The sequence below is a fragment of the Panthera pardus genome, unplaced genomic scaffold (genome assembly GCF_024362965.1).
Source record: "Panthera pardus isolate Hobbes unplaced genomic scaffold, ASM2436296v1 HiC_scaffold_11, whole genome shotgun sequence".
In the NCBI taxonomy this organism is placed as follows: domain Eukaryota; kingdom Metazoa; phylum Chordata; class Mammalia; order Carnivora; family Felidae; genus Panthera; species Panthera pardus.
In genome coordinates, this window is record NW_026526666.1 from 85,853,698 (window position 1) to 85,869,953 (window position 16,256).

The 16,256-nt window shown below is 39.1% G+C and overlaps 1 protein-coding gene across 1 annotated transcript in view; it reads right to left on the bottom strand.

Moving 5' to 3' along the window:
- STX12 (syntaxin 12) overlaps nucleotides 1–16,256 on the bottom strand; it is a 42,448-nt gene that overhangs the window by 2,128 nt on the left and 24,064 nt on the right. The window contains exons 4-8 of the mRNA XM_019432449.2: nucleotides 14,271–14,408; nucleotides 8,254–8,297; nucleotides 6,831–6,936; nucleotides 1,956–2,028; nucleotides 675–757 (exon numbers count right to left, since the gene is read on the bottom strand). Of these exons, the coding sequence (XP_019287994.1) occupies nucleotides 675–757; nucleotides 1,956–2,028; nucleotides 6,831–6,936; nucleotides 8,254–8,297; nucleotides 14,271–14,408 (444 nt within the window). The remainder of the gene's footprint in view (nucleotides 1–674; nucleotides 758–1,955; nucleotides 2,029–6,830; nucleotides 6,937–8,253; nucleotides 8,298–14,270; nucleotides 14,409–16,256) is intronic.

Genomic DNA, 16,256 nt, shown 5'->3' on the forward strand with positions numbered 1-16,256 from the left:
GATTTCTTTAAGAACATTTCTGGGTAAAATATAACCCAGGAACATGGAAAATGGCTGAAATGCCGTCTATTTCTAGAAAGCGATATAGCACCAAACAGAGGAAATGAACAGTAGCTCCTTCAGCGTGTTTGAGACAAAGATCCAGATAAATGTCACAAATCCGGAGTTTCAGCTAATATGTAAAAGAGAATCACTTCATACAAAGTACAACAATTAACTTCTACTTATTCATAGAAAAAGAACCCCCAAATGATAAACCCCTAATGATTCACAAATAGCAGCTGGAATTGATTTTATGTCCATCCTCTGTAGCAATAGTCAACATAAAGTATCTGCAAAGTCCTACTTTGTACCTATTACTATACTAATCGAAACAAATTTTAGCTGCTCATAATATAAAATAAGCCCTATGCCAGATTTAGGTATCATGCTACCTTATGGGGTTAGCCTCGTAGCAGTGAAGCTCCTGTGTAAGTTTATTCAAGGTTTGATGTCTTTTTGTAGATTTCTCTGTGGAGGAAAATACTAAAAACGGAACTGGGACAGCAATTATGACCACTTGCCTCCAGCTCAAGCCTAACAGGCAAAAGGCTGCAGCTGTTCTGAACGTGTCAATGAGCCGTGATGGCCCATAAATCTGCAGCACAGTGACTTTCTTTGGTACCTGCTTTTACCTGATAGTAGGCAGCTCGCTGTAACTGATCAGTGGCTCTTTCTACATGTACCTCTGAGCTTTCCACATTGGCTTCTATGCTGTCTGCAAAGAAAAAGAAGGGCAGTGGATGTTTTTACCACACTCGATGTTTCAAGATGGCAAATTAAACACACTCCTGATATTGTGGGTTCTGGTTTGACCACCATCTATCCAGCTATCCAGCCATGAAATCAAAAGTTACTAACTGGGTAAGAGAATAGCTCTATTCTTTGGAAATAAATAGTGAACTCTTTTTGTGGTAAAGGGTTATGAAGTATGCAACTGACCCACAAATGCTTCAGAAAAAATCGTGTATACACATATATATTTAGAGAGAAAGACTTAGAGCAAATATAAAGCAAATGGGGTAGAACGTTAATAAGAGGTAAATCCGGGTAAAGGTTACAAAAGAGTTCCTGTAGTATTTTTATTTTTGCAACTTTTCTAAACTTGAAATTATTTCCAAATAAAAAAGCTTAAAAAAAGAGTTACTAATCCCAAAATTGTGCAAGTTTCTGGAGATAAAAGCTGGGAAGCCAACAGCTATTTTCCTAAACAGCCAAAGACTTAAAAAGAGGCTATGGAGGGGCGTCTGGTGGCTCAGTCGGTTGAGCGTCCGGCTTTGGCTCAGGTCATGATCTCACGGTTTGTGAGTTCGAGCCCCGAGTTGGGCTCTGTGCTGACAGCTCAGAGCCTGGAGCCTGTTTCGGATTCTGTGTCTCCTTCTCTCTCTGCTCCTCTCCTGATCACATTCTGTCTCTCTCTCGCTCAAAAATAAACATTAAAAAATAAATAAATAAATAAAAATAAAAAGAGGCTACGGCAAGTTGAGCTGAGTACTCACGGGGGTCTCACTTTTGCATCTACATTTGACACTATAAGAGAAGGGCTAAGAAAATGAATTTAATAATTTTAATTTTTACTTATTGAAAAAAAATTTTTAAACATTTATTCATTTTTGAGAGACAGAGACAGAGTGCGAGCAGGGGAGGGGCAGAGAAAGAGAGGGAGACACAGAATCTGAAGCAGGCTCCAGGCTCTGAGCTGTCAGCACAGAGCCCAATGAGGAGCTCAAACTCGTGAACCATGAGATCATGACCTGAGCTGAAGTCGGATGCCCAACCGACTGAGCCACCCAGGTGCCCAAATTTAATAATTTTAAAATGGCATTCCTAAATTCCTAAGACACATCTTACTGACTTCCTCATACACAAATACTACTATTAACTCACCTTATGGTAAAGGAATCAATGATACATACCAATTAGATCACCCTGATCATGGATCATCATGGCCAAATCTTTAAATATCTGATTGACATCCAAAATGTCAGCCTAAGGAACACAAAAAATAATTAATATTAGGCAACATGTTAGACAATTCAGTTCCTCTACTTAGCTAAAATTTTGGCTATAAACATAACACGTGTTTCTAAGGCTCATAAATCATGCTTTCTCCACAAACTGAAAATGAAAATAATGTTAATTAACATTTACTAAATGCCTACTATGTGCCAAGAACTATACCTGGTAGATAATTCAGCACAGACTCTTAGAGTCTGAATGTCAGCTAGAGAGGACCCACAGTCTTGCTGTGTGAAGTTAATCCTCCACAGTCTTGTACCATCTTGGGCCAGCCTCTCTAAAATGTGGATAATGACGGTACCCATCTCATACTAACGCACAGAAGTACTAAATAAATTGATATAAAGTTCTCAGAACTGTGTGATAAGCATTTCGTAAGTGTTAGCTATTATTAATCATTACTTAGTTGGTACCCATGACAACAAAATGAAACATATATTATCCCCATTGTACAGAAAACTGGGGCTCAGAGAGGTTTATGACTTGTCCCGAGGTCTCAAAGATAGCTAGTGGCAGAGCTGAGAACGAAAAGTTCATGATATTTTTATTATGTTACTATGCCTCTATGATATTTACATTAACTATTCAGTAACTGTATGAAGTCAAGTATCTCTGAGGATAATAAGGCTCAGAGAGGTTATATAACTGGTCACAAAGCTGGTCAGTGAGGAAACTAAGTGTTGGGGCCAGAATATCTCTACAGCCTACGCTCTTTTTTTTTTTTTCCCTTATAAGTAGGCTCCGGGGAGCCCAGCATGGAGCCTATCACGAGGCTCGAACTCATGACTCTGAGATCAAGACCTAAGCTGAGATCAAGAGTCGGACGCCTACCTGACTGAGCCATCCAGGTGCCCCAAGTCCAGGCTCTTTCAATTGCAATATACTGCTTCTCGGAATGGCACGATAAAAAACAATGCCTTGAAAGCCATGACTTCCTAATCATAGCTTAGCAAGACTAGTTCTTACCAGCACCTCAAAACCTCAATTACTTGCTAAGAGTCTACTGTAGTTGGCACAGTCTGCTAGTTGCTGTAGATACAGAAAGACTGACTAGCTACTGGGGTGGGATGGAAGGGGGTGGGATCAGTACTTTTCTTTATAAGTCATTATATAGGAAGTGATTAGTAAATAGTACAGTAAGGAGTGTAGAGAAAGGCTTGCAGAAGAAGTAGGACTTGAGTTGTACCTTAAAGCAAAAGAGAAGCCATATAAACAAAAAGTTAACAGAGTTAAAGAGCAAAGAGCCCAGTTTGGTTACAACACAGGTATGCAATTGTGATTTATAATAAGAAGTATATATTTAGTCTTCATCCTGTTCCTGGAGCAGAGCTGTTAAAACCCTTGAAATTTCCTGAGTGATAAGAGAGATAAAATTATCTCTCATTATTCATAAGAAACCACTTTCAACCACACCTGAGCTTATGTTAAGAACAAGGCTTTTGGGGGCGCCTGGGTGGCTCAGTCGGTTAGGCGGCCGACTTCGGCTCAGGTCATGATCTCGCGGTCCGTGAGTTCGAGCCCCGCGTCGGGCTCTGTGCTGACAACTCAGAGCCTGGAGCCTGCTTCGGATTCTGTGTCTCCCTCTCTCTCTCTGACTCTCCTCGTTCATGCTCTGTCTCTGTCTGTCTCAAAAATAAATAAACGTTAAAAAAAAAAAAAATTAAAAAAAAAAAAAAGAACAAGGCTTTTGGAAAGCCCCTCAGGATGGGGGCTGGTTGCCAGGGGAACCAATCTTCTCATCAGAGGGGCTGGAGGTTGACTCAACCACCAATAGCCAATGATTTAATCAACCATGCCTACATAACGAAGCCTCCACAAAAATACTAAACGGCAGGACTGAGAACACTGCTGGGTTGGTGAGCACAGAGGTCCTGGGAGAGTGGTGCACGTGGAGATGGCATGGAAGCTCCACACCCATTCCCCTGTGTATCTCTTCATCTGGCTGCTCCTGAGCTGTAACCTTTTATGATAAAGCAGTAACCTACTGTTTTCCTAAGCTCTAAGCTGCTCTAGCAAATTAATCAAAGCCAAGGCCATGAGAACCTCCAATTGACAGCCTGTCAGAAGCACAGGTAACAACCTAGACTTACAACTGGCTTCCCAAGCTGTGGAGAGGATGCAGTCTTGTGGGACTGAGCCCTTAACCTGTGGGATCTGATGCTAACTCCAGGTAGATAGTGTCAGAATTGGGTTAAATTGTAAAACACCCAGCTGGTGTTACAGAATTGCTTCATGTGGATGAAGCCCACGTTTGGTGGCCAGAAATGTTAGAAGTGCAGTGTGAGAGTCGAGGAGACACAACACTGTGTTGTTTCTCCATTAGAATAGGGTTTGTGGGGCACCTGGTGGTTCAGCCCGTTAAGTGTCCAACTTCGGCTCAGGTCACAATCTCACGGTTTGAGGGTTTGAGTCCTGCATTGGGCTCAGCGCTGATGGTGCAGAGCCTGCTTGGGATTCTCTCTCTCCCCCTCTCTCTCTGCCCCTCCCCCACTTGTGTGCGTGCGTGTGTGTGTGCGCGCGCGCGCGCGCATGCGTGCACGCTCTCTCTCAAAATAAATAAATAAACTTAAAAAAAGAAAAAAGAATAGGGTTTGTACAGTAGATGTAGGAAATGACTGGAGAGGAAAATCCAGCCCCAGTTAAGGCATCTGGACGTAATGTTGCTGAATCTGTCAAGTGCCCACTATGCTCCTGACATCCACCACCTTACACTGCTTTCCTTAGCTGCATGTCTCACTCGACTCTCTGCTAGAACAGTATTTCTAATGTCAGAGAACCAAGTTGATGATTAGTTGCAGTAGGTGAAAAAGAGAAAAAATAAGACATCTTTGAAGACAATAAAATCATCACAGTTGAGGATGAATTGTTCCATCTCAACACAGACACTTAAAAAAAAATTAAAAAAGAAAATAAAAAAGTGAAAAAAATTACAAATAAAAATTAGTAAAAATTATATACGTGTGTGTGTGTGTGTGTGTGTGTGTGGCTCAGTCACTTAAGCTTCCAACTTCGGTTCAGGCCACAATCTCACCATTCATGAGTTCAAGCCCCATGTCAGGCTTTGTGCTGACAGCTCAGAGCCTGGAGCCTGCTTTGGATCCTGTGTTTTCCTCTCTCTCTGCCCCTCCCCCACTTATACTCTGTCTCTCTCTCAAAAATAAATAAATATTTAATATATATATATATACACATATATTTTTATTTTAAATATATATATAAATATATATATTAAATATACATATATTTTATTTTAAATATATATATTTAAATATATATTTAAAATATATATTTATAGATATATTTTAAAAATATATATATTTATTTTAAATAAATATATATTTAAATATATATATATTTATTTTAAAAATATATATATTTATTTTAAATATATATATAATTTAAATACATATATATATATATATATATATATATATATATATATATATATATATATAAAACACAGGAGCGCCTGGTTGGGTGTCCAATTTTGGGTCAGGTCATGATCTCTCAGTTTGTGAGTTCGTGCCCCACATTGGGTTCTCTGCTGTCAGCCCAGAGTCTGCTTCGGATCCTCTTTTTCTCTCTCTCTCTGCCCTTTCCCTGCTCATGCTTTCTCTCTCAAAAATAAATAAACACTAAAAAAAAAAATAAACACAAACACCAATGGTCTCTAGGGCAGTGGGGCAGTGAGTCTCTACCCTGAATGTCCATTATAATCACCTGGTAGGTTTGTAAAAAAAAAAAAAAAAAATCCATGCCCAGGGCCTCTTGTGGCTATCTGCCCATTTTTAACATACAAAAAATAGGAATTTCACAAAATTGAAACTAATAGTTGGTGGGTAAGGGAGGACAGCTGAGCATTTGGAAAAAAAATCTCCAAGTGACACTAAGGTACAGAGTTCAGAGCCACTGCCACAGCTGAAGGTCATAGAGGCGCTCCAAGTTTCTCCTCTCTACAGCCCCCCTCTCCCCACTGCCCCCAGGGATGGCAGTCTTCTAGCTGTGTGGAGGAGAAAACTCCTTAAGTTTAAGAATATACTGGTCATGGGGTTGCTGTGGGTGGCTCAGTTGGTTGAGCATCCGACTTTGGCTCTGGTCATGATCTCCCAGTTTGTGAGTTCGAACCCTTTCTCTCTGCCCTTCCCCCACTTGTGTGTGCTCATGCTCTCTCTCTCTCTCTCAAAAATAAATAAACATAAAAAAAAAAAAGAATATGCTGGTCACTACATAAGTTAAGGTTAACCTGAAAATCAGGTAAGAAAGGCCTCAAGACCTTTCCCTCAACCCCCACCTCAAAAACTGTTCCTGTTTCTCTGCACTGAACTATATCCACAACCTGGGACTGGACTTTGGGAGGCACAAAAATTAAGCAAACTTTTTGGTCTGCCTTTATTCTGAGGTACTCAGATTAAGCAAAGGGGCTCTCTCCATAGACTCCTACCTGATCTAGAAGTTGACATAGAGGTCTAGGGGCAAAGTATTAACGAGCAATAAAATATATGTTTGCCTTGCTCTGTTCTTCATGCCTTGCTCTGTCGTCCTCGTGGACACCATGTACGATATGGTAATTGAAGAAAGGATTTGAGTCTTTTTGGGCACCGTGGCCGGTACTGTCGTAAGAGTAGTTCAAATTCGCCATGATTACACTGAGATATAATATACAAATCACATAAGGACTCATTTCATGCTTTTTCATAATCACTGAGGGAAAATCCAGGTGGGTTAGAGTGCAGATACACGGAGTCAAACAAACAACACAACCTGGCTCTCACCTCCAGCTGCCGAATTGCTGTTTCTCTCTCTTTAATAAGTTCCAGATCCTGTTCAGTGATGGCCACCTCATCCTCCTGGCTCTGCATCTGGTTCCACTCCTCATGGCTGCAAGGAGACAAGCACATTAGTTGATTCCTCCTCTCTAAGGTGTACACGAGACGCCTACAACATCTCGACTACCAGCAGAGCCTATCCAAGGACACTACTAGGGCTCGAACGCCTCTGGTATCAATACAAAGTCCTTGAGGACCATGTTCTTCCTATCTGGAGGCGAAGAGCTGATAACACCAAGAAAACAAAGTCTCAGCTCCCATGGGCAAAACAGAGATGAAGCAGGATTATAAGGGACGGGACTCCTTGCTGTTTTCCAGCTGGGGGTACACGTTCTGCAATCTTGTCAGGGCTTACTAGACAAGGAAAGCAGACAGAGACTTGAAGTCAGTGAAGCATAGTGGCCCATCCCCTCTCAAAGTGCAAGCTGTGTTGGTCTCCCGGGTACTAAATGGGTGGAGGAGAGCAGGGTAAGCGATCTGTCAGTGCTTTTCCAATTTGTCTAACAGAATCACATCCTCTGGTTTTCAGAAAATTCCTTGAGGTTATGCTTTGGGTTAAATGCCTCTCAAAAGAAAACTAAAATAAAAAGCTAGTGAAATGTTTTAACTCTTCTTTTCAGGTACCATATTTAGAAAAAAGGCACACTACATATTATGTTAGACATAAAACACTTTGGAAATCCAGTATTAAGCATTTTCCCAATGGTCGGCATAAATCAGACATCATCTCCACAGTATTTAAAGGGTTTCCTCCATGCGCTAGAGATACAAAACTGAATAAAATAGATCCCACCAGGCACACCTTTGAGGTGCTCACAGTGTAGTGGGGAGAGACAGATACGTACCTATGATAAAGCATTTTAAGTTCTGAATACCACAAATACATTTCTATGCAATTGGTTAATTCAGTTTGGAGAAGTGAAAAAAGAAGATGTCTTTCAGGTGCAAATTGTTTGCTTTTTTTCTTGTACTGCTCCTAAAAGAATGAGTTGCTTCCGTTTTAGAGATGGGTAAACAGAGACCCAAGAACTTTGAAAAACTTAAATCTGAATAAGAGGTAAAATCCTAATCTGTAGATTCATGTGTTAATACTTACTCCTAGGGAGCCAAGCTCTCTTCCCAACACAAAGACATCAGGGATTCCTTTGGCTTTTTTATTCACCTTGAAATTATTCCTTCCCTAATTCAAAGATCTTAGAAAAGCCCACGGTTTTGACTTTTTAACTTTATTTGGTGGATTATAAGTTACTCACCCCACATCTCCCTTTATTTTTCCTTCTTTTCTGTATTGTTTTTTAAAATTAGAGGTAAGTAAAACGTACAGAATCCCATCTCAACCAGCCAGCAGGCTATATGGATAATTCCTTACCCATCAAATGAGACGAGCTGCTCCTCTCTTTGCCTCTCCTCCGCCTAGAAAGCAGATGGCATTATTGCTGCTGTTATCCAGAAACACGTCACAGACACACAAAACAATGCTTCCTTTCGCTACAGTATAAAGAAGCAACATTCCTTGGCTCCAACAGGATCTGTAAGATGACACAGGCCTCTGGCAATCTGTCTCGACTAGGAAATGGATGTGAAGTAGCTAAAAGCATATCTGGGCTCAGAACGGCACCCCTACTGAACAGGACAGAGAGAACATGGGTAGGAGAGAGGAGTAAACAGTAATCATGATAACCTATTTTACAATCTATATGGAGGCAGAATAAGGGAAAGAGTTGAAAACTTGTAAGGAAACAAACTTTCACAACATGTGAAGATTTTTTTAAATGGACATTTATGGCATATCAGACACTAAAGTGGCAGACTCAGTTCAAAAATCTGTCTAATGCATATATTAAAAACAAGAAAAGATTTTAAAAGAGCAATCTATTCCAATTAGAAAAATTGCCTTTTTATAATAGCAATAATTAAAAGAGCAAACAAAATGGAGAAAATTTCAAAATTCAACCCATCCAGAGGAACACTGTGAGGTTTTTTTGGTTGTTTTAATTTTTATTCTTTCCCCAGATCAAGAAAGAAACAAAAACATTGCTAGTGTCCTCAAGCCTACCTATGTGCCCTTCTCCAATTACAAACCCCCTCCCTTGCCCTTAAAGTAATACTACCCTGACTTTATGGTGATCACTTTCTTGTATTTTTAATACAGTGATATGAATCCGTATTTAATATCATTTTACCTGATTTTGAACTTCACATGGAGTTACACTGTTTGTATTCTTTCATGCTTTGATTGGATCACAACCAGATTGTGCCAGATCCATTCCTGATGCTGAATGTAACTGTGGTTCATGCATTTCCTTACTTAGCTGTATATTATAGTATGTGAACACACCATAATGCATTTATCTGTTCTACAACAGATGGACATTCGGAGGTTTCCAATTTTTGACTGCTACAAAAAATGCTGCTGTGAACATTCTAATACATATATCCTGATATACAAATTTACAGTTTTCTCTAGGATAGAACTGATGTGTTCTGAAGTTACAGGCAAAGTGTTTTCCAGGGGTTGCTTCACTTCAGACTATAACTGGCCAGGTAGGAATGTTCCTGTTGTATCGTATCTATAACAACTACCCTCAGTGTTCACAGAACTTAAAATTTTTGCCCTACTTTTGGACATGAAATAGTACCTCATTGTGGTTTTAATTTGCAGTTTCATAACTACTGAAGAAGTTGAGTACCTCTCCATTTGACCATTATTTAAAATAATACTAAGATGTTATTTGCCATTTTCACTGTGTTGATGTTTACACTCATGGAACAAAAACAATGGTGGATAAAACTGCTGGCATTTTAATGCGAATGCAAGGCAGTGGCACCAAACTGCACTACTGTTATTGTATTCTTCATCACTATACACAAAAAAGCCAGTTCGTCCTTAATGAAGCCATTAAAATTATAAACTAAGTATATCTCAAGACCTCAATACAGGTCTTTAAAACATTCCGTATGAGACCTGAAGTACACACAAAGCACTTCTGTGCTGTACAGAAATCCAATGCTTGTCTCCAGGAAAAGCACATGTGTAATTGAGCTGCTGGCTGAACTAGCTACTTCCTTTTAGGGGACATCATTTTACATATTTAATATAATTTATATATAAAACTGTTACAAACTTTAAAAAATGTGTAAACTTTTAATAAAATTTGTCTATATATATAATTACAAACTTCTGTATGTGTGATATATGTATAACAACCTATGGTTATTCACATGGGTATTTGGCAGATAAGTTCTTTTTTTCTTTTTTTATGTTTATTTACTTTTGAGACAGAGAGAGACAGAGCATGAGCGGGGAGGGTTAGAGAAAGGGAGACACAGAATCCGAAGCAGGCTCCAGGCTCCGAGCTGTCAGCACAGAGCCCGATGCGGGGCTTGAACTCCCAGACTGTGAGATCATGACCTGACCTGAAGTTGGATGCTGAACCAACTGAGCCATCCAGGCGCCCCTGGCAGATAAGTTCTTGAAGATAAACAATGTAAGCTTGTCACCTCAAGGACAACAACGGACAGTGTGTGTTGCCAGTGATAAAAAATCTAGCTTCCAGGGGCACCTGGGTGGCTCAGTCAGTTAAGCATCCAACTCGATCACAGCTCAGGTCACAATCTCACAGTTTGTGAGTTCCAGCCCCTGATCGGGCTCTGAGCTGATAGCGCGGAGGAGCCTGCTTGGAATTCTTTCTCCCTCTCTCCGGCCCTACCCAACTTATGCTCGCTCGCTCTCTCTCTCTCTCAAAATAAATAATAAACTTAAAAGAAATCTAGCTTTCAAATAAAAAAACCAGAATGCTTGGGGCGCCTGGGTGGCGCAGTCGGTTAAGCGTCCGACTTCAGCCAGGTCACGATCTCGCGGTCTGTGAGTTCGAGCCCCGCGTCAGGCTCTGGGCTGATGGCTCGGAGCCTGGAGCCTGTTTCTGATTCTGTGTCTCCCTCTCTCTCTGCCCCTCCCCCGTTCATGCTCTGTCTCTCTCTGTCCCAAAAATAAATAAAAAACGTTGAAAAAAAAAAATTAAAAAAAAAAAAAAAAAAAACCAGAATGCTGGAAAATTTGTATCTACCACTTGTGAACTTAAGAGTTTCACAACTCTCTCAAAGTCTCTTAAAGATTTTTCTGATAAAACTGAAGATAACTATATTACCTTTTGATATTGTATACTGAAGTATATCAACATTTGGAAGACCTGCATAACTTGGGGAATCAATATCTTCCAAATGATAAATACATGATATAAAAATCATATGTGGATAAAAGATCCAATCAAAATACAAAACAGACCAACACATTTGGATGTACCAGAGTACATCCAAAAGCAGTTATTTTTAATGAAAATCTAATTTATATTTATGTTAATATGTAATGGGTTTATTATTTGTAAATGAATAAACATTTTTAAAACCTCACAGTTTTAATTTCTAGTATTTATCAGATACCATTCATACAAATAAAAGCTCTCTGGCGTCCCTAATAATTTTAAGTGTAATATAGGGTCCTGAGATCAAAAAGTCTGAGAAACCACTGCTCTATTGGGTTGTATCTTTTTCATATTGATTCATGGGAATTCTTTCTATATTCTGGTTACTACTAATCCCTTGTCAGGTATACATATAGTAATATCTTCTCTCTGTTTGTGGTTTGTCTTTTCACATATTTACCACTTTCTTTGCTCTTCATTCCTTTCTGCTTTTCAGACTTTCCATCTGAGCTCACCGTCCTTCTCCCTAAAGTACATTTTTTAGAATGTTAAGTAAGGTGTGCTGAGAGTAAACTCACTTTTGACTGAAAATGTCTTTAATTAGCCCTCATTCTGGATATGTATTTTCACTGGGTTTAGAATCCTACATAGGCAGTTATTGTCCTTTAGGACATTAAAGACAGTCCTTGACTGGCTTCCACTGTTGATATTGAGAAATCAACTGCCAATCCAACTACTGCATCTTTGAAGGTATTCTATAGTTTCCCTGGCTATTTTTACAATTTTCCTTTTTCTTCGGAGTTCTGAAGTTTCTCTCTGATGTATCTACATGCAAGTCTTTTATTTATTCGTTTTGAGATTTGTTTGCCTTTTTGAAACTGAAGATTAGTGCCTCTCATAAGTTCTAAAATATTACCAGCCATTATCTCTTCAAATATCACCTCTGTTCTAAGTTTGCTCCGCTCTTATTCTGAAACTCCAATTAAAACTAGGTTAGATCCTTCACTTCATTCTCCATTTCTCATAATCTTTCTTCCTATTTAACTTCTTAACCCCGTCCTACATGCTGATACATAATATCGTAAGATAGAAAATATCAGGGCACCTGGGTAACTCAATTGGTAGAGAGTCCAACTTCGGCTCAGGTCACGATCACAGTTCGTGAGTTCAAGCCCCGCATCTGTGCTGTGCTGACAGCTCAGAGCCTGGAGCCTGCTTCGGATTCTGTGTCTCCCTCCCTCTCTCCCACTGCCCTGCTCATACTCTGTCTCTCAAAATGTGAATAAATGTTAAAAAAAAATTAAAAAGAAAAAGATAGAAAATATCTTCGGGGCGCCTGGGTGGCGCAGTCGGTTAAGCGTCCGACTTCAGCCAGGTCACGATCTCGCGGTCCGTGAGTTCGAGCCCCGCGTCAGGCTCTGGGCTGATGGCTCAGAGCCTGGAGCCTGTTTCCGATTCTGTGTCTCCCTCTCTCTCTGCCCCTCTCCCGTTCATGCTCTGTCTCTCTCTGTCCCAAAAATAAATAAAAAAAAAACGTTGAAAAAAAAAAAAAAATTTAAAAAAAAAAAGATAGAAAATATCTTCTATTTTCTAGTTAAATCATCAATCAAGTTTTTAGTTTCCATATTTTTCAATTCTAGAAAATATTCTGACTCTTTTCCAAAGTTTTGTATAGTTTCCTGCTTCCTGTAGATGTTTTCAAAATTCTTTTACTTTGGGGCGCCTGGGTGTCTTAGTTAAGTGTCCGACTTGGGCTCAGGTCATGATCTCACGGTTTGTGGGTTCGAGCCCCGCCATTGGGTTCTGTGTTGACAGCTCAGAGCCTGGAACCTGCTTCGGAATCTGTGTCTCCCTCTCTCTCTGCCCCTCTCCCACTCGTGCTCTGTCTCTCTCTCAAAAAGAAAAACATTAGAAAAAAAATAAAATAATGACTTAAAAATTTTTTCTTTTATTTCTTTAAACCCAGTAAGTTACAGTTATCTTCTAATTCTAATATATGAAGTCTCTGTAGGTCTATTTCACCTCACTGTTGTTCCTACTAGTTCTTGTTCAGAGTTACTTCTTTGTGTACTTGGTTATTTTTAACCCAGTGCTGATCATTATGCTACAAAAATTGTTTGAGGGTATTCTTTCAGGGCTAGGCTTATCTAACAAGAAAGGATGTGTACTCACTTCTGCCTGGCACCTACGTACTCTACCATTGCAGAACTACTTGAAGCTTGAGGCTTTGGGGCCATTCATGTAGTATGAATTTGGGCAGTAAACTTGCTTCAAGGTTCCTTTGTGCTACAACTTATTGTCTGAATGTCCCCTCTCCCCTGCTGTCCTCCACCACCTGCTCAGCTCAGTGCTAATGCAATCTTTTTGTGGGAAAGAAGGACTTACTTTTGGCATACCCATCCCGAAAAGAATATGGCCTTTTAGGGTCCAGTTTAATTGGAGCAGCACCTTCTTTTAGATTCCCCACCTTGTGTGTACTCTGGGTTTTGACTTTTGTTCCCCCTCAGGCCATAAAAACATCAAAATTGAAGTTCAAGTTTGTCGTCCGTAAATGTACTCCATGCAAAAGCAGTTTCAGTGCTCAGCTTACTTCTCTCTATGGATCTCACCTTCTCTTAGATTTTGACCTTAATATTTTCATGACTCTTTTATACTTCTGATAAAATTTCGTATTAGTTCATTTCAAAGAGAGGTCTAGTCCAAATAACCTCGCCTGCTGTATTCTAGAAAATAGATTCATTTTTTTCTTTTTTTAAGTCTTTAAGACAAATATAATAACAAAGAAATTGCATGCAATTCTACCTGTCACTTTTTCAAAACTTTGTGCATATTCCTTTCTGGTCTTTGACCATACGCATACATATTTTATTTTAGTTTTTATTTTAAGTAGGCTCTTCACCCAACGTGGGGCTTGAACTTATGACCCTGAGATTGAGAGTCACATGCTCTACTGACTGAGCCAGCCAGGCACCCTGCATACATATTTTGTATATAGGTTGTACCAATCTGGCATTTTCATAGCAGCTAATGTCTCTGTTTATTATCACTGAGGTGTGTGTGTGGGGGAATGGGGATAATAAAAGCTAATGGTCAAAATGGTCAGAGTCAGGAGGAAAAAAAAACCCAACAACATGGAAAAGAACATCATGAAATTGCAGAAGTCTTCTTTTGGGAATAAACTTACCGAGAGACGAGATCCAGCTCTTGCTCTGGCAATACTCTCCTTTTCTTTTTCAGATACCCTTCTCTGCACAGCCTGGAAATTATTTAAGGCTGCAGAGAAGTCATTCATGAGGCGTTCTTTCTGAAGTTTCTGCTGGCGCTAAGGAAATAAATAAGGACTTGAAATTTCACATTAACCCTGAATAATTTGGCTTTAATTCCCATTAAAAGCAAAACTAGTCCCCCTCAAGATTTCTAACCAAAAAAATTACTATAAAATAAGGTCTTCCTTAAATGAATACATTTGTTCTTTGCTAATTTAAATCCCTCATGAATACCATAGGCCAAGTTTGAATTTTCCTTCTTTCCTCTGACAAACCTGGAAACTGTGTGTCATTTACCTTGTAAGGTAATTTCAGAGAGAATTGCAATTGAGAATTTTGGTTCCCTGGAGAATCTAAAAGCGGAATAAATAACTTTAGGCCCAGAATGAACCCCAAAGAGATTGTTTTATGTTAAAACTATTCATCTATATGGAGTACATAGCTTCCCCCCCCCCCAACTATGATAATCATTTTCCTTCATACTGTAATGAGGCTTAAAATCTTTGAGAACCTGAAAACTACTTTATTACAGGCTCTCTTTGCTAAGCTTACTGATTCTATGTCTCAAAAAACACATACTGAAAGGACTTGCTATGTGCTGAGAACACAGAAGTAAAAACTCATCCCTGAGCTCAAACGGCTTGCCATCTACTTACAGATAAAGGATACAGACACACAAGTCACAACTCATTATAAATAACTGCTATAATCAATTAATACTATAGGAGTTCAGAGGCAGGTATAATCAGTAAGAACTCAAGTGGTCAAAGATAAATGTCAAGCTAATCAGTTTGGGATTCAACTTCTGAAGAACACAGAGCAACAAAAATGTCTGAGCAAGAAACGTTGATGGGTACAAAATGATAATTTAGAAGAAAACATAGTCTGCCACGGTGTACAAGATGGGATGGAAAAAAGAAACAAGTCAAAAAGAGTATTGCAATATTCTAGGTTAAAGGTTAGGAGGACATTGTATCAGTAATGGGAACGCAAAGACATGAGTTTAATAAATTTTATGAGTTAGTGACTGGCTGTGCAGCAAGGGGTTAAAGTCAAGAATGACTCAAATACCACACATGGGAGAGTTATGGTAATACTGAAAGCAAATTTAGATGAAGAAAGTTTCTCCTTTTCTGGGATTTATTTTCACATAAACATTATAACAATAAATGGGAAAAGCCATAATTCCCTAATCTCACTATCCAAAACTAATTTTTTTTCTTTTTTGAGTAGGCTCCATGCCCAACGTGGCACTTGAATTCACAACCCTGAGATCACGAGTTGCATGCTCTACCGACTGAGCCAGCCAAGGTGCCCCATAAAAATACTATCTTTAAGTATATCATAAACATTTTCCATGTTATCATACTCTTCATAATTATGGTCTTCGTTACATAATACTCTACCAGGTTGATCTAGTAAATTTTATGTAAACATTCCTTCTAGATTGTTCCCAGTTTTTAACTATTATAAATAAAGTTAATGTGAGCCCCGCTGTAAGTGCTAATATTAATACAGTGTTTACAATGTATCGGTATGGTTATAAGTACTTTACATAATAACTCACTTAATTCATACAACAACCTATAAATTAGGTACTATATATATTTTACAGATCAGAAAACCAAGGCACAGAGAAGTTAACAATTTGCCTAGGATCACACAGTCAGTAAGTGGAAGGGGTAGACTGCAAATCCAAAAAAATCCGTCTCCAGACTATAGTTTTTTTTCTTCAAACTTTTTTCCTTAGGATAAATTTGCAAGAATGGGAATATTAGGTGAAAAGGCACAAACTTCTTTATGACAATAAGTATTATCAATCAGCTTAGTTAAGGGGTTTGGGTCAAATGGGAAGAATTCAGTATAAGACAACACATAATTTTTGATGAAAGCAGATTAAAGTG